The 23162-nt window shown below is 38.2% G+C and overlaps 1 protein-coding gene and 1 long non-coding RNA gene across 2 annotated transcripts; both read right to left on the minus strand.

Annotated features, from left to right (window-relative positions):
• Positions 1–2107: 2107 nt before the first annotated feature.
• LOC113958341 lies at positions 2108–7338 on the minus strand. The gene is made up of 2 exons (XR_003531490.1): positions 3457–7338; positions 2108–2701 (listed from the first exon to the last, which is right to left on the minus strand). It is a non-coding gene; the product is annotated as an uncharacterized LOC113958341 (long non-coding RNA).
• Positions 7339–7639: 301 nt separating this feature from the next.
• On the minus strand, positions 7640–22892 carry HNRNPR (heterogeneous nuclear ribonucleoprotein R). Its single transcript, XM_027666494.1, has 10 exons — positions 22725–22892; positions 20314–20432; positions 19809–19916; positions 19020–19133; positions 14933–15109; positions 12731–12866; positions 11491–11696; positions 10667–10816; positions 8500–8621; positions 7640–8312 (listed from the first exon to the last, which is right to left on the minus strand). Exons 1-10 carry the CDS (start codon positions 22879–22881, stop codon positions 7700–7702), a joined length of 1902 nt encoding a protein of 633 aa, XP_027522295.1. The 5' UTR covers positions 22882–22892; the 3' UTR covers positions 7640–7699.
• Between the last annotated feature and the right edge of the window lie 270 nt (positions 22893–23162).

Genomic DNA, 23162 nt, shown 5'->3' on the forward strand with positions numbered 1-23162 from the left:
GGATTAAGCCTCTCCTGTACAAATGATCTACTGACATGGAGCACTTGCATCAGACAACTCAGTTGAGCTCTGGAAGATGTGTGCAGCTGGCTGGGAGGCTTAGCCTGGCTCACAGACATCTCACCACACTATTTGTATTTGATGCACAGTATCTAGAACCTGCCTAAAGATACCAACAGGAAGAGTCTGCTCTGCATTTAACTATGTCATTTTATTTAAGAAGTAATCCTTCACACTGAACAAAAAGAGAAATCTGCCTTAGGAGCCTCTCAGTATCAGTTTCCAAGGCACTTCCCACTTGGAGCAAGCTCACAGCACAACTCTACAACAAAGACTGGTGAGAAGTGCCAGATGAGCTCAAGCTCTTCAATATGAACTTTATCAGAAGAGTAGGTAGCAAGAGGAAATTTTTCTTCTAACTAGATGCAGGATCCCTCACAGCTGCTGCTGCTTCTGGGCTGCAGGCTTGGACTTCCTCAGCTATATGCTTTTCTACCTCTTTCCAATACCTGCAAGAGAAAAAATAAGCAGAACATATTTGCTCCTACTCCTCCAACTGGAAGCAACCTGACTGCACAGTAACAGCCAGCAAAACTGAAGAAAACGTGAAATATGGGGAAGATGGGAATGCACATTCCATACCCTAAGAACAGCTACTACCGCCGGGCGTTCAAGGGAAAAATCAAGTGATAAATGAAGTATTAACTAACAGGCTTGACCTGCTGTCTTACAGGAAGAATCATTTATGCTCTAGGTTTACCTCAGTAAGTAGAGGCATCAATGACTGATAATTGAATTAACAGCAATACCAACCTATTTTGTGAAGCTGCTGAGATTGTCTTCAGCTGCTTGTAACTTCTTCCCATGTCTGAAGTAGAACACTGCATGCTCAATATCTGACCTCAGCCAGACTCTCTGGGAGAATTGTATCAACTGAGATGGTTTGGATGCTAAGATCAGTACCAATTTAATAAAATTGCATATTAAATTCTTGCAGATAAATTGCACACTGGTTCTGTAACTGAGCAGAAGTCATTCAGCAAAGATTTGCATGACAATAAAGCTCACTGCAATGGGTTCTTCAAGCACCTACAACCTCCTGGATGCATGATACCGAGAGCAGGAAGAATTCTTCTCCTGTGATCTCAGCATTGCTACTGCTAGTGCTGAGCAGAACAAAAAGGAGGAAAAAGCTCCCTCAGAACAATGGAGAGAAAAATCTGTAACTGAAATTGGGTTTGACTGAAAAAACACAGGGATGAGTTAAAGATCTCTGATTTTGATAAAACAGACTTCAACTTAAAACAAGGTGTTCTTATCCTTTTTGGTGTTTGTTCTATAGGTACTACCAGCAAAAAGTTACACTAATTCTCTGTCCCACTGGTTCAATATACTGAATTTTAAAATCTGATTACTTATGGTAATGGCACTGTAGAACGTGCTTCAAAGAATTCTTTCAGAAAGCAGTCTGCATCCAGGAACTGTGCAAAAAAGAGTATTAGACACGTCAAATTGCTGCCTGTGCAACATGCATTCAGTCTCCTGAGTACACCTGTTACAATACCATCTTCCATTAGGCACTTGAACTACTTTTAACCACAGGACTTCTAGCCTGTGCAGCATTTCACTTCCCTTTCTCTGTAGCAGTTAAAGCAGTACAGCAGGGAACTTCAGAACACAAAGGAGCTTCCATTGCTAAAACAGCTGAATGCTCTCCAGAATTAGATTTCCTTTCCTATCATGAAATTAATGCTTACACCACATCCCCTCTGAAATCCCAGTTGTGAATGAACCTTCTGCACACCAAATTTGAAATGCCTGAAGGTATGGCAGAAAGAATACTGTCAGGTGAACAGGTGCTGAGGCAATGGACGCTCATTCCTTGAATTAAAACAGAAATACAACCACCTCTCACAGGTTTAAACACAGAGAGATAAAACTGTGTATTCTACACTTACACAAGGTCTGCAGAAAGTTCAACAGGAAAATCCAATGAGAAGACTGCACATTCACTGGTGCTAAGGAAGGAAAAAAGTGAAACTGTGCCTGAAGCAAGGAGGGTAGGACTAGTTTGGTGTGCTTTTCATTCCTTTTTTTTTTTTTTTGGCATGTAATGCACTTTGGCAGCTTATAATCAGATAAAAATATATTGTGTTTTAAATTCATAAACTTCACCGATAAGCGAAGAATGTTTGTTTTATGAAAGGAGCATGGCCCACTCCATTTATCTCCAAATTCCACATGTGAAAAAGCCAATCCACTCAGAGGTTTTTTTTCTCCTGTAATGATTTTGCCATCTGCTTCCTTTTCCAGAGACAGGCTGCCTGAGCATGTGCAACTACACTCACTGTCAGTAGCTCCATGGCAGACTGGAGAATCCAGAGTTAAAAGAAATCCTCTTTTTTCTGTTTAAGATCTTTCAAGTGAAGATGCGTTGATGACCTTGTGTGATTGTGGTAGCCCGAGCAAAGTTTATCTGGAATTAAACAAATACTTCATATCTGAAAAATCCTTACAAAATACCTGTACTCACCAGGTACATTTCTTCTGCAGCTGGTGTCAGAACTGGCATGCTATTCAGTCCCACGATAAACCGTGACTGACCCTGGAATGCTCCTCTAGCCTAGTAAGCTTTTCCGATTCATCTGCTCCTTTCCAAGTACTGTATGAATGTACAATCAGGAAAAGAAAAGTCTGCTGGCTGAGGAAAGGCACAGGATGAGCAGGTGCCATGAAGGATTCAACATGTCCAAGTATTTTAAGTTTGATTTGCAAATCTTTCTTCAGCTTTTGCTACTTGTTTGTCTAGAATCAACATATCATGCCCTCCCCAAAAGCAAAGATGATTACTAAAATCCAGTGGGATTTTATAGTGGGATCAACTACAAGTGTCCCTTCGTTCAAAAGCAATTTTCTCTCAATTAGTGCCTTCTAAGCATTATCACATTCAATACATAAATGATTCAAATTATTCAAAATGTTTTGTTGTTATTTCCAAGATGAAATTTTATTATTTTCCAGAGACACATTATTTTCCTGGACACATTTCTTAACAGAATTCTTAGGCTTTGAAGAAGTGTGCTGCAAGTTCTTTGCTTTTGCATGCTTGGGATAAAAAAAATCCAACCCAAATCTGGATTTAATTACAGAAGAAAAATTTAAAAGTTCAAATTGTTTTATGCTTCCAGCATCCCTAAAATACCATCCAGCTTTCTTCTGAAGTGCAAGTCATCTTTATTTTCAAATTAATTTCAATTGGAAGAACCTATGCCATGCCTTTCTTGAACATGGACAAATTTAAACTTAACCTTTACCTTAAACACTTAGAATCTCTCCACGGTAATGGCAGATTTTGAAATCTATTCCAGTGCTCAAGTCTGTGGAGCTCATCTCCTCCCCCCTCCCACCCCAGCCCTTTCATCTTACTGAAGGAAATGAGAAAGAAAGTTGTCTTACCGATAACTCCAAGGTTAATGTCCCCTGCGAACCCCACCTAGCAAGTCGACATCATGACATGTCAGGTCAGCCTCAATCACGCTTCCCTGATAGTCAGGTAAAAGGAAGGAGTTAAAATACAAAATTGACACTTGCAGATTTCTGGACATCAGAAAATGTGATGCAATATATTCTGAACTGTCTGTCTTTCAGAGCTTCTGGTAACCTCTAAGTTGTTAAAACATGTCTTCAGAGATATTCTCCTGTTCTAAAATTTCAGAAGTTCGTGATCAATAACCAAGTATCACAGATCCACCTTGACTATTTTGTTTCAATGAGACCAAAAGTGTAAGGTTTCCCTTTAACACAAACAATTTCCCCCCCCCCTCCACATTTTATCAGTTAATATACACTCAACATAACCCCTCTGGGTTTCAAAAGACAATTTAAGCAAACAGACTACAACAGCTTCATTCAAATTCTAAGTTAACAGAAGCTCTAATTTATTTTTGTTGTTTTTTTAGAAAAAACTCAGAACACAACTGGGTATATCTATAAGGCTCTGAGCTACTCACGTTGTTCACGTGAATGTCACAATTCCACTGAACAACCTCCATTGTACAAGCAATCTTTAATCACACACACTCCACCTCAAGTCATGCATGATCAAAGATTGTTGATGACAGATTTGTAGGACAGGTCCTTGCTGTTCTATGGATGGGCCACCAGTATTCTGGATAACAAATAAGACTTGCTGAAAATTACATACATCTGCAGGAGGGTCTACATGTCTGAGAGGTTTAAGACTTTTTGCTCAATACCTCAAACTTACTTCCCTGCTAGCCTTATAATAAGAGTGCCATCTGTATTTTTTTTCTGTGTAGTTCAAAATACAGAAATGGGCTTCATGTCCAAATTACAGAGGGGGTAAAAAGTGGTCAGGTTTTTATACAGAGTCACCAAAATCATGCGGTGATCTTCTACTTCGAGTTTATTTTGGAAAGGTTTAAGCAATGCAGTTGTCATTCTTTAATAATCACACTACAGAAGCTGAGACCTGAAAATAAACAATTGCTAAAAAAAATTAAACCTTTAATTAGTAAAATCATAAGATGAATTTAGTAAACTGATTTTGTTAATAAAGTGAAATTAAGTCTATAATAACACAATAGCTATAAAAATACTTTGCTCAACTTTTGGAACTGCTAGGAATCTGATAACCTACTTCTTAAGTCAAACACCTTATCAATACAGACATTTAAACAACTGCTATAAATGAGTGATCAAATGATTATTAAAATCCCATTTCATGGTTCCTCCTCCAATGCCAGCAGGACACTCATAAAAGCCGAATATTGGTGTGCAAGTTGAAATCCATTTTCAACATATTATAAAGGCTTTTTGTTAAGATATACTGAAGAAACAATCACAACAGATGCAAAAGAGCAAATTTAATTTTTTTTTTTCTTACTATATATCAAAATTGTGCTGAGAAATTCTTCCCTGGAGTCAGGCATGGTAGTTTTCCACTGTGCTACAGTATCTTTGCTCCGTAATTTTTTTCAATAATTTCATTAAGTTCTTGAACTTCAGTACACACCACTACTTGAGTAAGCTGTAGCGCACACTATCTCTAAGGATTCATTAAAGTACTGCTGCAAATTTAAATGGTGAATTTGAATAGCCATAAACCATGAAAATCAAAGAATTTGGTGAATCTTCTAAATATAAACTTTTACTGACTTTAATTCTTATAATTTTCAACTATAAAATGTATAGCTCACTACTCATATTTAACAAAACTATTAGTATAAATGGTGATCTGGGCCATTATACAAGAAGTAAATACAAGATGCAGCTTTACAGTTCTCCAGGAAGACAATTTTACATTTTTGTTTTTCAGTTGTTTTGTAAGCACTAAAACTGAAGTCCGTTGCTTCCTCCCCACTCCCCCCACACCATGTACTGGCATCTCACCTCTGCTGGACTAACATGTGCAGTACAGGAACACTACCCTTCTTCCAGGCTGGAGAGCAATTTAAACATGATTCCAATTAAGCTCCCTTGTACTAGATTCCCTTTATAATGAATGCTGAAAAGCCAGTACTTATTGGGACTACAGGGTTCTACTCAGCACAACAGTTGTTTAACTACCAGAAAGTCATACTGATAGGGCAGCAAAACTCTGTGTTAAAACAAAATTGTAAGCCAGATCCTTATAACAAGCTAATGCCTGAAGTCCAGGCAATAGCACTCTGAGTTCACTGCTCAGGTAGGGAACAGAGAGAACAGGATTTGGCCCTCAAAAAACAAACAAACGAGAAAACCCCAACAACATACTAGATACTGATTTTTTAAAAGTACTTTTGAGTTCTTTATGACCAATTCTATTAACTGGAAGAGCCTGACACAGGGGCAAACCCTTTTTTGAGAAGCAGATAGACATCTTTGACTCAGGTCAGAACTCAAACCCTGCAATCCCATTCCAGATCCACAGCGGTGTGGGGAGGCTCATCTTACTGAGTACACTCTGACCTAACACACTTGAGACACCAGACAGGAATAGAAGACAAAGGGAGGAGTATGACCACTGAAGTTTAACTTCCTCAATAGTCTGTGTTTGGAATGCTGTAAATCAAGTACGAGCAATGTATTGGATTTGGATATTTAGAGGTCCAGCAATAGTTTTCTTTAGAGAAAGTACAAATCCGTTTGTTTCTCTCTTTTCTTGAGAAGCAAATGTTCTTCATTGGGGTACAGAATGGCTCAGATGCAACACAAGAGTAATGTCATGACTTGCCAGTTAAAATTGACATCTGGGAATGTCCAAGACAAGGGTCAAAGCAACGCAATATAATGTAGCTAGCAATGCCCCCAAAAGATACTTTTTTTTTTTAAACAGCCTTTATTAGAAGGCAGGAGAATTCTAAGGCAAATTGTTCATCATGGCAGAACATCAAATTAAAATGTCAAGACAGAAATAAGCAGAATCTGAAGAGTATTTTTGTGTTATCCATAGCAAGAAGTTAGTTTACTGTGCCATAGCACCCAAGTTGTAATTCTCATTCCTAGTCAAAGATTATTTTAAATTAGACTAAGATGCTTGAGATCAAAATCATTTCCCTGTGTGTTTATACGCTGAATAATACAGTAAGGCTGAATCCTACCAGAACAGCCTCCACAGGGACTCCACAGGACATAATCAAAGGAACAAAATTAACACCATTGTAGGCTCTGCTTCCTTCTCCACGTTACATTAGAAGACTAGATTTAAATTAGATCTCTGTGAATGCTTAGATACAATTCAACACTTTCAAAAAGGAAAAAAAGTTTTAAAATTAGATGCTGGTAAATTACTGAACAGCAATTAAACAAAGAGTGCCTTTTGGGCTGTCTGCATTTTCTCCTAGTTTTCAGTCTGATGTCCACAGTGCTACATGTTGGAAAGCACAGGAAATTTTGCATGAATTTGATCACTCACATAGGCAGTTATACTTTGAAAACAATGTTTTTCACAAGAATTACCAATGAAATAATGTTTTAGGACACAATTGAATTTGAAATAGGTAATGTTTTGAATAGATTTTTGAGTTTTATTGAAATCTTACATGAACAAGAAATTGGAAATACAATCACATCAAGGAACAAATTGCCACGGCTTTGACGTTTTAAGCCAAACAAATTTTGTAGGGCAGATTTTCAAAAAGGTGTGAAGTTATAACAATTTAAAAACACAGTTAACCTACTTCTAGGAATGCAAAACATACAATCATGTTATTTTCAATACAAGAAAACTTAATTTGTTGTAATTTCTTAAAACTACTAAGACAAAGCACTAGTTTTTACTTTTATGTACAGCATACTCCTATGTAGTCTATCCCAAATCCAAAAAAAAAAACAAAAAAGAAAAAAAAAAACCAAAAAACAAAAACAAAACTGTCCAAAACCAGAGGTTCTGCAAAATCATGATTGAACAGTGTGCCATTCCTGCTTTTAAACTGCTAAAATGAAGCCTAAAATGATAAAAGCACTGAAATCCCATATGGAGTTCAGGAATTCTGCAAGCCCAGTAATGTCCAAGTGCGTTTATGAAAAAAGAAAACTAAGAGACTCGAGTATATACACAATAGAGTGATTCTTCAGCCCAATACAAATGGCAGCCAATCGCTACTTAAGGATGAAACATTAAGCCAATTTTGTTTTTAAGGATGTAGAGCTATAGCCAATTCTATGTTTCCAATATTCTCAATCCCTCCTCACTTGTCTACTTCCACTGTTGCCCATAAGTATCCTGATAAAATTCCTGGTTGTCATTATTGTAACCATAGTTACCGGCATAGTCACCACCTTGCTGGAGCGGCTGCTGAGCGATGGGTTGGGAGCCCCAGTTCTGCTGGTTGTTGGTCTGACGGCGCTTGGAATCGGGTTGGTTGTACCCGTCTGCCTTTCTCTTGCCTCCTACGTTGCCCCCACGGTTGCCCCTGGCTCCACGAGCACCGCGTCCTCTCTGCTGCTGTGCGGGACCCCCTCTCCCCCCCCTGGCTCCTCTCGGCGGTCCCATGGGTGCCCCCCTCTGTGAGTAGCCAGCTCTACCTCTTGGTGGTGGTGCTCCCCGCCCCCTAGGTGGTGGAGGGGCACCTCTCCCACCCCTTCCTCCTCCTCCTCTTCCTCTTATAGCATAGCCATCATCATAGCCGTAATAGGGATCTTCATAGCCACCACGGTAGTCATGATAGTCATAACCATAGTAATCATCGTAATAATCTTCATAGCCATAGTAATCTGGGGGATAGCCATATCCACCTCTCCCTCCACGGCCTCTGCCTCTAATAGGAGGTGGCATGCGAGGCGGAGGGTAGTAATAATAGTCTTCGTACCTAGTAAGAAAAAGAAACACATAATTATTTATCCCCAAAAGCCTCCCAAAATAAAGTATACATCTGCCCTTTTTGATTAATAAGACACAACACAGAGAAAAGTTAAGTCAAATCACTCTAAACCAGCCCATGTTTTATAGCAGAACTTCACTCTGCAGTGTTACCACAGTGCCAGGGTGACACTCACGCAGTGCTCCGGGAGGCCTGTCTGGCAGCCTGACGTTCTTTCCTTTTCTTATCCGGTGGCTTTGCTAACACTATTTCAATTTCTTCTCCTTCTATTTCTTTCCCATTCATTTCATTCATAGCCTGTACAAAAATAGAAGAGAAATAACTAAAAATTTGTTTCCACTCAAAATGAAACTAAAACTTACTGAAACCAGAGGGCTGGGCTTCTCCAAGTTGAGCTGTTGCCATGTGCTTTGCTTCTGTGCTGCACAAACAGAATGCTACACATCACTCTTATGTCTCAATTACAGTGAAGCAGCATTTTTTTAAAAATGCTCTCTCTTCTTAAGGTAAAAAAATGGGATTAAAACATATTAAACATAATTTTAGAAAGGTCAGACGTAACACCATTATGTTCCTATATCCTCTAAAAGCCTCAAAATACCCAAGTTCTCACTACTCACACTGAGGCATTCACTGTACTTGAAAGCCTGTTAGAGTACATGCATGCAAGAGAAAGGATTGTTGCATTTGGGATTCCCAGCTAGCTGAATGTGAGTGAAGTGCCTCTGAGAAAAATCAAGTATTTCTGAGAGGACACACACTTGAGGCAGGGAAAAAAAATTACTGAAACTTGGTGATCTCATCATGCGAGCCACAAATCCTCCAGAATATTAAATGTGCAATTTTTAACTATCAAATGCACCCACAAAGAGAACTTAATACATAGAGACAAAGTACAATTAGGACTACACCCTCCAATTCTTCACCTGGAGTTATCTGCTTTGCATTAAACGTTTCTGCGTATTCATATTTACATTAATGAAGACTTTATAGGTCTTTACAGCTACGTGCCTCAAAAACATTAGAAATTATGGCAATTTATTTCCAAGAAGGTAAAAATCAGTAGACAGTGGAACCAATAAGCCAATTCCATGCATTCCACACATAAATATCTTAACAGCTCATTAAAAAACAAACCACACCCGTACACACAAAAATATCTCACAAAATTCATAAACCAATTTAGTGGCCATGATGCAGTCACATAGAGCAGGTGTGGTAGTTTTCAGCTTGTCTCAGAGCAGATGAGCATTAGCGATGTATTTGATCTGTCTTTTCTCATCTGCTACAAGTTTCTGGTTGCTGAAATCTATTAGCAGGAAGGTGTAGTGGGAAGGGGCTGGAGAGTGTTTATAGACACACTACAAAAAACCATGTCCAGAGGTGTTGCTGACTTACCCATTCTGTCAACAATTTCTTGTCCTCACTTGGACATGGTCTAAACCTATTCAAGCCAACCTCAACCTTGTTAAATACAAGTGACATTCATCCTAAAGCCAAACTCTAAAGCCTAATCTCATGGGTAGGAAAACTGTAAGCAATTAAATGGTTATAAAATTATTAACAAGGTCAAGTACAGAGCCTTTGAACTGTCCATGCAGCCACATACATCACATACAATATACCTGCTTCACAACTCCCAGGTGCAAAACACACTTCCTTCCTTCTTCCCCCCATAAACCATGGATTTAAAAACCAGATGGAGTAGTTTCTATTGACTTCAGTACACTGAAGTACAAACACCAGATACAAATAACCTTCTCAACAGTTTGTGAACACAAAGGAAGAGAACCTTGAAGTTTACAGTAATGACCTTCAGTATTTAACAAGTCATTAAGAAATCCTCTCAGGCACGTAGAGTTAAAAAGAGGTAATGCATTATGGGAGTTGCCAGCACCATTCTCCTCCACTTCATAAGGCATTTTTTCATTACCTTGCAATTTTTATTTGATACTTGTGTCACTCCAAAGCTACACACAGCCTTTAAATAGAGGTCTTCGAGAGACAACTGATACCTTCTGCCAGTGTTTCCTCAGAAAAATTGTCTAGGTTGATCTTTTTATTTTCCTCTTCTCTAGACTCTCCTGCATTGCTCTACACCTCTTTTCCAGTCTACTTGTTAACTTGCTACAGTTTTGTCCTTTCAAGTTTCACATCCTCCTAAGCTACTGAAATCACAGGAACAAAATTATTAGCGTTAAAATTCTCACAATGGGAACTTTATTAACTGGGCTCTACAGTTTGTCTTATTGAGGTAATTACTGTAAAGAAATTTCTTAAAAACCACTTGTACAAAAGAAACTGCTCACATCAACTCAGCTAGGAAAGAATTATCAACCCACCTTCACTGCTGCACCTCTGTCCTCAAAATGAACAAAAGCATAATCCTTCAACTTCTTTACTCTTTCCAGTTTTCCAAATTCAGAAAAGGATTTCTCAAGAATTTCTTCTGTCACAGTAGTGGCCAAGTTTCTTACAAATAAAACTTTTACCTGGTGAAAAAATGAGAACAAAAGCTGTAATCTTTAAAAGTCAAACCTCAAAGGAAACTACCAACTAGCAAGATATTATTCCCTTCCTTGTTGCATTAAGAAATTTGAGTATTAACTCTGTAACTCTTTTTAAAAAGTGCCTTGTAGTTACCTGTATGAAGTTTCTACAACTTCTCTCCTTCCACAATTCCTTCCATGACCAGAAGAATATCCCACTTTGATTTTCTGCTTCTGGGATGCTACAACTCCCAGTAAAATTTTAGTAATAGACCTCAAGGACAGTAAAGAGTTACTCCAAAACACTAGGATAAGAAGCACATAATTTCCCACACTGAACTTCACCTTCTTGTCATTCTGAAAAACAGTTTTATGCAGTACCCACCTGGCATTCGTTAAAGCCAGAGCAGATAATGCACAGCCTGATGTGTCAATCCAGCAGGATAACCCTGTACACTACTAGTTTAGATGTTAACAGCAGGTTTTCAAATGTCTTCCCATGGCAACTCAGCCACAGTGCTCAGGTTGTGCCATTTGCTCAGCTTACTGTGAAAATGCCCTCATTACTTTTTGTGCCTCAAATCTCACATTGCTCAGCTGGAACAAATCTTCATCACTGTGGCATAAAGAAATAATCCTCCCAAAACACCAGAGCATCCAGTGGAATCTTTACTGACCTTTGCCATGACTTCTGGATCAGGTTCCTCTACTGGATCAGCCCATTCCACTGTCACAACATTTCCCCAGACTTTTACTTTCCCACTCATCAGGCGTCGGCGAGCTTGTGCTGCTGACTTGTGATCCTCATATTCCAAGAAGCAGAATCCTCGATTCTTCTTTTTATCATCAGGTTGATGATACAAGATTACATCCACCAAACCCTCTGAAAAACAGGTCTTTAGTATTGAGCTTTGAAAGGAAAGAGAAAAGTCTAGTCTACCCAAAAATGCCTTCTTTTGTGTTTTGTAATTAATTTGATTTTAACACCTGAAAACACAAGAAAAGCAAAATGAATAAGAGAAATCCATCCAATTTACCCAGAAACAGGTCACCTAGCAGGTGAAGTTCTCCAGAACAAACCTCACAATTAGGCCCTGCAAAACATCAACCTAAGCAGTTCATACAGTGTAAGTTTTCTGTACTTTGTTTTACCATTTTTACATCTTTGAAAAGTAGCCAGCACTAACACATGGCCTCTCCCCTGCCTCCTGGGGGACCTGGAAGGAATTTCTTCCACATCTCTCCAAAAAGAGGAGAAAGAAGTAAATGAATATTCACCTTCTGTTTTCACCACTTCCCTGAAGTACTAATAAATTGCAATCCTAAAAAAGAAGCAGGAGGTTAAAACTCTCCTATTGGAGCAAGAGCAAATGACTCAATCTTTTATCTAAAGCAGAAGCACCCTTCCAGTGATGAGCTGATTTCTTCCTACTTGCTGCACATACTGGGGAACAATGCTGAAAAACTGGGACAAAGTTAGGCTGTCATAGTCCCTCTAAACCAATTCAGTATTCCCTCCTCCCCATCACTGCTCAGCAACGCATTTGTTTCAGGTTCCCCAAAAAACTTCTCAGTGTTGACAGCAAAACCTCCTGTAGATCCAGTTACAGGAAGCTGCTGAAGAACAGGTAACAGAGTCAAGACCTTCATTTTTTCTGAGTTCATTTGTGCCATTTCCATCGCAAACTGTAAACTCACAACATCATTCACTTAACCATCAGTTAAACAAACACAATTCCCTTTACATTCCACCATAAGATATATTTCATACACAACATTTCTAACAAAACCAACCTTGAAATCCAATTTAGAAAGAGTTTAAATGATACCTGAACACATCTGTCAAAGAACTAGACCGACAAAATGGAGAGACTGGATGATATTCTGAGAACACATGGAAAACTCATTAAGTCTTACCTGTGACTTTACCAAACTCTTCCAATATGTTTTCCTTAGTCTTGTTCTTTGGAATTGACCCAACAAATAACCTGTTGTTTGCCACAGAGATGCATACCCCAAGGTGCTTTCCAGGACGGATTTCGTAGTTGTCACACTGAAAAAAGAAAAAGCCATTAATTTGCTTTATCCACAATACTAGGCATGAAAATATCCCCAAATCAAAAAATCAGGTGTTTTCTTCATCATCTGCTTCTTTTATACATAGCATGTTGAATCAGCATTGCAAGAAAATTACTAGAAGAGCTGGTTTTGTGTCAGCATTCGCTTGGAAGAACAGTGCCAAGTTTAGGATTTTCAAAACTTCAGAAGTTCTGCTGAATGGAAAGCTACAAAAAACAACTGATGTAGAAAGAAAACACAAAAGATATACAAACTGCATGGGGTAAATTCATCCACCTACTGTTTATCTCAGACTTGAAAGATCTTTCTAGACAACTGGTGACTACTTCCTGTGCTGGGAGTCACTGTCATTGCTGCTGTTACCAATAAGCAAATACACGGCATTACAGATACTGTGAGAGTTCTTCCTCTTTCCTTGGATAACTTTGAACACTGTGAGTATGTTTGCAGAGATAATCAAAAGTCTAAATCAGCATCTTACCTTGTTTCTCTCCCTAACCCCAACAGTAGGCATTTTTTTGACCTTGTACATGTTAAGATTAAAAAAACTTTACCATCAAGTTTTAAAACTTCCCATTAAAAAAAACTTAGCCCACTGCTTCAAGCTTGTAATCCACAGCTGGATTACCCTGAATACCAAGACTCCCAATAGGTCTTTCAAGGTACAAGAGTTCAATCTTTAAAAAAAAAAATTCAAGATAGACATCATCTTTGTTTTAGGTAGAATTTTCAAACAGAGCAGAAGAGGATGGATGTCTGATCATCAGCCCGCTTCTGAAAATCTCATAAAAAACCTCTATAAAAGCAGGTTTTCAGCCATTCTAGCCCTAGTTGAGACAAAGCCCTATAGCTGATACAAATACCTTCAGGAACCTTCTTCATACTCCAGAGGAACTAAAACAGTGTTAACACTGGCACATCGCTTGCTACACCTCCCACCACTTTAGTGTCTCCCCTTTCATCTCCCTCCATCAGTGAATATTTAAAGCAACCTTCAACTTGGTCAAAAGAAGAAAAAAGTTTCAAAACAATTTTTCCTTCATAAATGACAGTAACTCATATCCACTGATTCCAAACACTGAAACCCAGAAGCAATTACTTGCAGAAACATATTTTGTGCGTCTCCTTCAGGAAACATCCAAGCAGGTTCTAGAAAGAAAAAAACCAGCCTAAGCAGGAACAAGCAATCCCTAGTCCATAACGTAACTGCAACTATTTCTAAATACATTCAAATATCTGAAGGAACAAATGCTGCCACATTTAAAGCAATGACTCCTGAAGTCCTTACAGCACAACAGAATTGCTTTTAAGTTTTTCCAGGTTTCAGGTTTTCCTGCTCCCACCAGCTTAACTAAGGTATTTAGATTTTACCTCAGGATCAGCTGAATTCTGCTAAGGGAAACGAGATTAAGCATTTCACCTGTTTTGGTTCAAAGTACACACAGTATTCCACAGCCATATCCAAAACCTTGGGAGATGCACATTGATCTGCCTAGTTCTACTTCCTTCTCCCAGGCAGAGGCAAGGCCCCAGTCAGACTGCTGTCTCTCCCTTTAACTCCCTCGGGATTGCTCCGTGTCCTTTCCCAAGCCACACAGCTGCAGGCCAGCCAGACTTCCAAACAGTGAGCAGACTGCACAACTGCCACAGGAGAGAACAAAAGGGCACTGGGAACCACCAAAGGAACAAAGTCAGAGACCTCCTTTATGGCAGCAACAGCTAAACAAGGCAGGTCCAATTAGCTCGTTACAGTAAAGGGTGATGAATCTTAAACACAGTGAATCTTAGAGAATATATTTTCCAGCTGGAATCAAGTACGCTCTTGCCATAATCACCCAAGTGTTCTGGCAGGCTGCAGCAGATAACAGTCCTAAATATCTGTATATACTAAATAAAATCAGGAGGCAATTTTTAAGAGAGTAAAATTGAGTTTGTCAATGGATGCTTTAAGGAAACACTTCAAAGACTTCATTACCTAAGAGGCTACCAATATGTTTGCTGTTTACTTTGTCTTGTCCTGTTTGAAAGTAAGTTACTCACCAGTTTGACTGCTTCCTGTGCTGCATCTTTACTACAAAAAGTAATGAAAGCATAACCTCTGTTTTGACCAGAAAGAGGATCCATCATGAGGCGCAGATCCCAAATTGGACCAGCTTTCTCAAAGAGTGGTACCAATTCATCTTCATAAAGGTCTCGGGGAATCTTACCAACAAAAACCTAAAAAGGAAGAAGACACTTGAAATAAAGTATTTTCAGAAATCCAAACTTATTTTTAATACTTGAAAGTTCCTGGGAAAGTAAGAACAGTGCAGCATAAACCAGCACAGCAGAAACACCACAGTTGTCACAGTGGCCAATGTTATTGTATGTCTCAAGTCTTCTCACCCTCCCCTTGCTCGTACAAAGTTTTACATACAGAAAACACCGTTTTGTTATTTATATTGAAGAGGTTATGAGTTTCCACTACTGAAGAGGTAAACGGTTCTTACTTGGTTTTAATTTTGGTAGTTGAAAACTAAGACCTTACAGACCATCTAGCTGAGCATCCTATGTTAAAGCAGGCCAAGCACTTCCTTGCTCTTGCAGTATTTTCAAATTACTCTGTAACTTAATCTTCCTTACAAAGTTAGAGACAGAAGAATAAATCTACAAAAATCCCTTTAATTGCCTAATGCACATTATCCACTTTGAATATATATTGTAATCTTGTTTCTTGTCTGTATTTGTTTCAGCTTCCACCAATTGAATGTTTAATATTTGTTTGAGCAAATCTGGAGTTCTTGAGATTTTTTTTCCTTACAATAATGGGTTAAGTTTTGTTAAGAAGTTTAATCTCTTCAGCTGAAGTCTCTCTAGAAACAGCCCCCCAGGATGTCTAATGACTGCCGCTCTCCTCTGAATTCTCAAAACCTCTGACTTGCTAATACAAGGAAAACATTCCAAACACCCATTAAGATAAAATTTTATTTATTTTAACTTCGAATATTTTTTGTAGTTAAAAAAAAAAAGGCATGAGTCAACCTTCTCCTACTCAGCGAGGCATATCTGGCACTAGAGGCATAGCAGAATTTCAGAATTAAAGACACTCAGCATGCCCATGTAAGCACCAATGCAACAAGCCCATGAGGAGAACATGACTTTGATTTGAAAAACATGGAACACAAATTTTCCTCCAAAGGAAAGACAGAACCTTTAGATGTTTCTTTATGTTATACAGATATTCCCACAGGGTGAGGGAAAGTGAGCAAGCAGCTGTATGGTGCTTGGTTGCCAGTTGGGATTAAACTACAACAATGATAAACTACAATTAGCATAGAGCATGGAGACCTAAGTAGAGCTTGAGAAGTTATGTGAATCAGCTATTATCTTTCAGTTCAAGGACTCAATATAATTATTTCACACCACCACTAAGTTACTTTTTCTTCTGGGAACATGAATATTCCCTTTAGAAATCATCCTTACCGTGATGCTTCTAAGCATCTTCTTGACAATAACCACAAGAGCTTCAGCATCTCAAAGAATGCAAAACTAATCTATAAATTGAAAGACATTCAAGAGGTGGACTGTTTTCTTAAATCTAATCTGGTGGTTTATAGAAGAATCTCCAAAACACACAAAACACTGTGATTGAGAGTATTCAAAGTGTTTAGCATAAACTACAAAACCACCTGCTTGAGAAATAGGTAAGTGTTTAAGCAAAATGAAGCATGGCAAAAGCCCCTTAGGATAAGCACTTTTTGTTTGCAGACGCAAATGACAAAGTGAGTGTAAGGAGAGAAGGAAATACCCAAGTAACTGTTTGCAGTCTCATTGATAAACACCCCAAACAGGTCTCCAAGTATCAGCATCATGCGACCCCAATATAAGCAAAATGCTTTACAGTGAAGCATCAAGTCCTTCAGTAAAATGAACACTCAATATTACTATCAAATCCTATTGCCATTATTTTCTTCTTCAAAAACTTCTGCACAGTTGTAACTTTGTCTTTATTACAGAATCTTCCAAAACATTCCAAAAAGGTCCAGCTGCTCTTGAAGCTCAACCACTTGAAAAAATATATGGGACTGCTTCACCCACCCAATCCTTTCAGCCAAGTGTTCACTGTGCCAGTCTGTTAACGTTCAACATGCTGAACATTCAGAAGATTATTTATCAATAATCAACACAGCTTTACTGCACAATGTTCACCTACATCTTGAGAACTGAAGCTACAATTAACATGTAACAAAATTCGACTTTATATTTTAAAAAGACAAATTAGTTGGTGTACAAATATTAACAGCAGAAAGACCTGATGCACGTTGGGGGGAGAAAAGTCTACCTAATATGCTTCTTCAAATCAGTAATAGTATTTGGGTATACTCAAAAATCAAAAGTTTGCCATTACTGACATCAGTGACAGCTCTGGCATCAACATATCTGAGCTGGCACAAGCTATGAGAACTTCAGTGTTATTTAAATAAGTTTCAGACCCCAAGACTGCACTGTCACAATCCAAAGCGATACTTTTTTTAATTTTTTATCTCTAACATTAGAAAAGAAGCATATACACTCCTATATAACCAGAAATGCTGAAAACAAAAGAGAAGTGGTTCTCAAAAGGGGAAAAAAAAGGAAAAAACCCCCATCCCCAAAAACAAAACCCCACCCACCTCATTGTGGGGGGAAAAAAGCACCCACAATGATCTCATCACTTGTGTGCAAACATGCTCTGCCTACCACCAGATCCAGCATCCTGTTTAAGTTGATTACTGTGCCTCAGAGCTCAACAGCAAGAGCTAAAGCCTAAATTCCATACAATCTCAGTAATATAATAAATTTAATACATTTATATTTAATAAGCTTCATAAAATTCACCAATTTCAGCAAGGTATTCAGCATCTCAGCCCGTCAAAACAAACCGCATGTCTAGGTCAGTCAGTAAGTAGCCTTTAAATCCCACAGAATGGCAGCAATACATTCATTTAGTAGAGGTCTCATTTCTATAACTAGTTGGCTGGGGTTCATTACAGCTTCTAATGCTGATTCACGCCAGAAGCACTTCTGTTCTTCTAGGAGTTTCCACAAATTACTTGTTCTAGCTTCAGGAAACTTAGAAGTATTAAAACGTACTCTTCATAGTATAAAAGTACAGTCAACTTTATGGTTTTCCTGCACCTTCCTAAAGAGCCGAACCATCACAGGACAAGATACTTCAGAGCAGTAGTTAAGGACTTTCAGTCACAAATAAAAGAGTTGGAAGGGACCTACAACAGTCAGCCAGTCCAATGCCTGACCACTTGAGGGCTGCCTACAAGCTAAAGTGTGTTATTAAGGGCACTGTCCAAATGCCTCCTAAGCCCTGACAGGCCTGGGGCACTGCCCAGCTCTCAGCCTGTTCAGTGTCTGACCAACCTCCCGGTAAAGAGATGCTTCCTTGCGTCAGGGAGCCCTGGTGCAATTAAATGACACTTTATACAGCACATAAGCACTCTGGCAACACCACCAAGTTCGTAAACAACCTCTAAGTCACCTTCTAAATCCAGAATTGAAGAAAAAAAAAAACAATCAAAACACCCATGCTACATAACCTCTTTTTAGTGTGGTAGTTTCACTATCCATCCATGCAATCCTCAAGGATGTTTTCATATAGATTGAAACAAAAGCAAATCAACAAATCTATAGTTATTATTAATCTCAGTTGTCCTCTTCAAAACTTTCATTTGAGTATCTTTATACAATACTTGAGTCTTCCATTTTTAGCACACTGCATAAAAGCAAGCTAGCATTGCTTAAATTCAATTTCTTGTAAATAAAGTCAGATACCTCTAAGTCACGTTTACTGACCCATGGACCACAAGCATTAGGATGAACCATGAAGTCTAACAACTTAATGATCTATTTCACATTTTAAGAAATTTTGCACAGCCTTTCATAATATATTCCACCTGCTTCTCCCCACTTTAACCTGTTTTCCTGTCTTTTGCAGAATACTGAGGAGTAAGAAAGACTGATTTAGACACACATAGAAGAATGCTTTCCTCTACAATATATTAAACCTGTAATACAGTTTATTTTCAATTATTTCCTATTTATAAGTTTGCACAAACATACAAAACAACCATCAGATTAGTCTATGTATACCAACCTCTGTTCCAATGCCAGGCTGAACACCAGAATATACGGTATCTGGAGGAGGGCCTCCATATTTCCTCTGTCCTGTAGTTACATCCAAAGTGTAACCAGTCCTCTCTAGCAAAGCCTGGAAAAAAAAAAAAAAAAGTCAGACTAGTTACAGAGGAGAGGGTTGTGGGCTAAAATATACAGAATAAAAAATGCATTCCAAGTTAAGCATTTTTCTGCTCCTTGCCACACTTGATAACAAGGTATATATGGAGACAGAACCTACAAATACACCTGTTATTTTGTGGGTTTTAAAAAAAAATCATAAACAACAACATTTGTTTTATACTATGAGGTCACTGGAAAGAATTTGTTTGTCTTTTCCCTTATTTTCCATTTTATATGTAGCAACCCAAGAACTCCAGAGCACCAGGTAATTCTTGTCACCCACTCTGTACTCAGGTCACAGCAAAACAGAAGACTTTCCTAATATACTAATACCTTGTTCTTGTTGAAATGGTCGACCAGTCTCAATGTACTGCATGTGTGTAAAAGATTTCATATAAAAGGACAACTAAAACAATTCTTAAGTAGATACTGATATTTTGGCAATTGTGTGATCAGAAAGACCTGCACTGCCAACAAGCACTCTCTCTAGAATCTCTATCATACATACAATTTCTTCAAAGTCAAGTGTCAATATACTTATCCAGGTGGTATTGATGCTTTCTGAGGACATCCAAAATTTCTCCAGTCTGTGTACAGATAATATTTATCAGGCAGTACAGAACAACCAGTATCTTCTAAGTGTTACCTTAATCTTTGCTTCATCTGGTCCCTTCGTTGATTCCTGTACTTTGCTGCCTTGTTTCTCTCTTTGCCTGTAGGTCTTCATAACTCCACATAAAAATGCACTTTTGTTCTGTAGATACAATTTACAAAACAATTCAATAGTGTGTATGACAAGTCCTGGGAATCCAGTGAGTCTTACACTCCATACCATGAGGTCACTATTTCAAGCCAATGTCAAAAGAATCCTTTAGGAAAATCCAACAATTAATTGAATAAATTTGTCAGATTGAAAAAGTCTTCATTTTAACCCATTTTCTCAATTGCACACTCATTTTTATTATCTGGGAGCTTTTGCTTTGCGCTTAAATACCTACACATTTAAGGCACTTTTTAACACACTTGGGATTTGGGTTTGCAATATAAGAATACAGCAACATCAATGAATTTCTAAATTACAGCTCTCCTGCCCGTAGTGCCAGAACACTATTTATACTTATGTGCTCACACTCCTGGAGCTCTCACCTTACCTGTACATGCGACAGGTCACTTTCTTTAAACTGCTGTAATACAGAGAGGGCTCCTTCTTCATTAAATTCCCTAAGAGCATCAATTGCTCTTTCATCAAGATCGACATAAGCTACCAACCCTAAAAGTTAAAGATAAAGAAGTTACAGATTTCTATTGAATTTCATACAAACTAAGAACTATGCAGTTTGCTTTTAAAGTCAAAAAGTTACATTCCATAGCAACAGAGTTATACATATAATTACATATTCCTACAAAAGTATATGAAAGAACATGAGTACAACAATGAAAAAAAGTTAAATTAAAATGTATATACCTAAACACTAGCTGATGTGCAAGATTATACCCAGTGTTAAACAGTTTTCTAACATTCAGGAATGCAATCTGCTGCATAAAGCAGTATTACATACCAGGGTCTGAAACAATGAATTTTGGCTCACTTCTAATAATTTGAATTTTGTTTATTTATCTTTCATTTTGAATTCCACACGTCCTTCTCTCGAACTGAGCTGTTCTAGAATAAGCTGAACCATCAACATTACAGGTATCCTACTGTATGGGAAAAGGGAGCTACCTAACTGATGATCAAATACTTAGGAAGCTGTACTCCACAAAATATTAGGAAGCAAAACGGTTTGCTCACTCTTTCCTCCAACGTCAAAAAAGCAGGAATCAGTGGACTCCATGTAGCGTTTGGGGGGTTTTTTAACTCATTTTGTTGCTCTATGCAGTTCCAAGAGCCAGAATTCAAAAAGGTATTATTTTGAGCCCTGCTATGTACCCAAAAAGGCTAATGTTAATTTTACAGGTACAGACTCCCCCAAGAAACATTGGACCAGTTCTGAAGAATGTTTTTCTTTTTAAGGATCTTTACAGGTTATTTTTTTCCTTTTGTAATGCACTTGCATAAGCTGTGGAGTGTGAGAAACAGATTTTAAGATTTGTACTTTTCAAATGATACATCCAAATTTAGGACAGATACCAAGAACTCCACACACTTTGCAACAGCTTGATCTCCCAAATACACAGATTATTTCACTGCCACTTGATTTCAAAAACGCACAGTAGTGCCAAGCCCAAGGACTACATTTCAGAAGTGATCCTGCATATTGGAAGGCACCTGTATCGTCTATAGAAGTCCTAAACAGATTAAAAATCCCTAAATTCAATCCCAAATTTGGTTTGCGTGTCAAAAGTAGTTTGCTTCACTGACAAACCTCTGCACAATGCAAACACCTTCCGTGCCATTAACGAAGTGTGAATAAATGTTTTCAGGTTACTCATGCAGTGGAATTATATTTGCTAGTCAGGTTCTGGGCTAAAAAGCTTTTAAATTCCTTAAGAACTCCTCACCACACAACCTAACTGCAACACATGTTAGAGCCCCACAAGTTCCTTTGCCCAGGCATTTACACCTCTCAGACCATCAAGTGCACCTCACTGTGACCCACAGTTGGAAAGTGCATCGCTAAAGCCAATAAAAGCTGGTAAAGGCTTGATGAAAGCTCACTGTGAATGACTTCCAAAAGACATCACCCACGTGAGCCAGAGTATCACACTGAGGATTGATAAGGTATTGGTTTTGAACTGCCTTCATTTAATCAGTGGAATTTTAACTCTTTTCAACAAAAACTGAAATCTTGACACCAAGGCATTCAAGATAAGCACATAGAGCAGTTCTACTGCTTCTTGTAAATCTGTTGACAGAACACACTCTAAAAAGGAAAAGAAAACCTCTGTTATAGGACAAAATATTAGGGTAGTTATAAAAACAAAATAGAAAAACCTCTGTATATAAAGAAACCTCTCTAGAAGTTGCAGAGACCACTTGCTACCAGCAAGGTATTACTCGACTTGCTAGATAGCTTAGTCCTCAACTTTGTTAAAAAGCAGTTAGTGTCAAGCTGAACATTTCAGTGTAATAACCAACATGGATTAAACTGTCCACTCAGAACTAGAGAGAACAAAAAATCCACAGGCAGACTCAATTCAAATGTAGTCCCAGGCAAGACAAGCTAGTTGCTTCCCTCACTAAGTCACCTATCGAGCCTTTGAGTGTTTTAGAACCACTGTGAGCAGTTGACAGTAGATAAGTAAAAGCAAAATGATGATTCAGATTGAAGAAAAAAAATGTACAGTTTAGTATGCGCAAACATACATCTTCAATTGAAAACGTCTAAGATACTAGTGCTCTGTGCCCTAAAGCAACTAAGATATCACATACAGCTCTAAAGATCTGTCAAGTAATTAGTCAATGTCAAACCCAATTTGCCTTTAGGGAAGTCAAAGTAGCGAAACATTCAGAGCTACACAGATCAAAAACAATGAATTTTTAAACCTTAATCTATAAAAATTTGAAAATGGTATGCCCTCACTTTCATAACCAATCAGAAACAAGAAATGCATATTATACCTGTCTGAAATATTTCATCAAGTCTCTCTGCCACCTTCTGTGGGAGGCCTGCCTCTATCAGTGTCTTGTAGTGTTCTGTGTGAGTTACACTGGAAGTATCCATTGGTTCTTCCTCTTCTTTTAACTGTACCGCATTACCATTCACCTGATTAGCCATTTTATTATGCTGCTGGAAAAAATTCAGGAGCTATATTACAATAAGCCAGAAATAACTAGTTTGTAGGACAATGCATGATTTATCTAAACTAATTTGTATACATGCTGCAAATCACCTGTATCAAAAGTTTTATTTAATACTTTTTGGATGCAGCTGATCTAAGTTTCAAAAGAAAGTACAACCCTCAGTATTGTGGAAAATGTACATGGAAGAATTTACATAACTTTTTAAAAATGTACTTCATGTACATAACGATGTCTAAACTTCATCTGCTGATTGTC

The sequence above is a fragment of the Corapipo altera genome, unplaced genomic scaffold (assembly GCF_003945725.1).
Source record: "Corapipo altera isolate COAL_440 unplaced genomic scaffold, ASM394572v1 92, whole genome shotgun sequence".
Lineage (NCBI taxonomy): Eukaryota > Metazoa > Chordata > Aves > Passeriformes > Pipridae > Corapipo > Corapipo altera.

Coding starts and splice junctions, on each gene's coding strand:
- HNRNPR (XM_027666494.1), bottom strand. CDS start 22,881: ATGGCTAATCAGGTGAATGGTAATGCGGTACAGTTAAAAGAAGAGGAA. Junction 15,110..19,019: donor AGCCTGGCATTGGAACAGAG/GTTGGTATACAT, acceptor CTTCCTTTTTAG/GTTTTTGTTGGTAAGATTCC. Junction 8,622..10,666: donor ACAGAGGTGCAGCAGTGAAG/GTGGGTTGATAA, acceptor ATTTTTGTACAG/GCTATGAATGAAATGAATGG.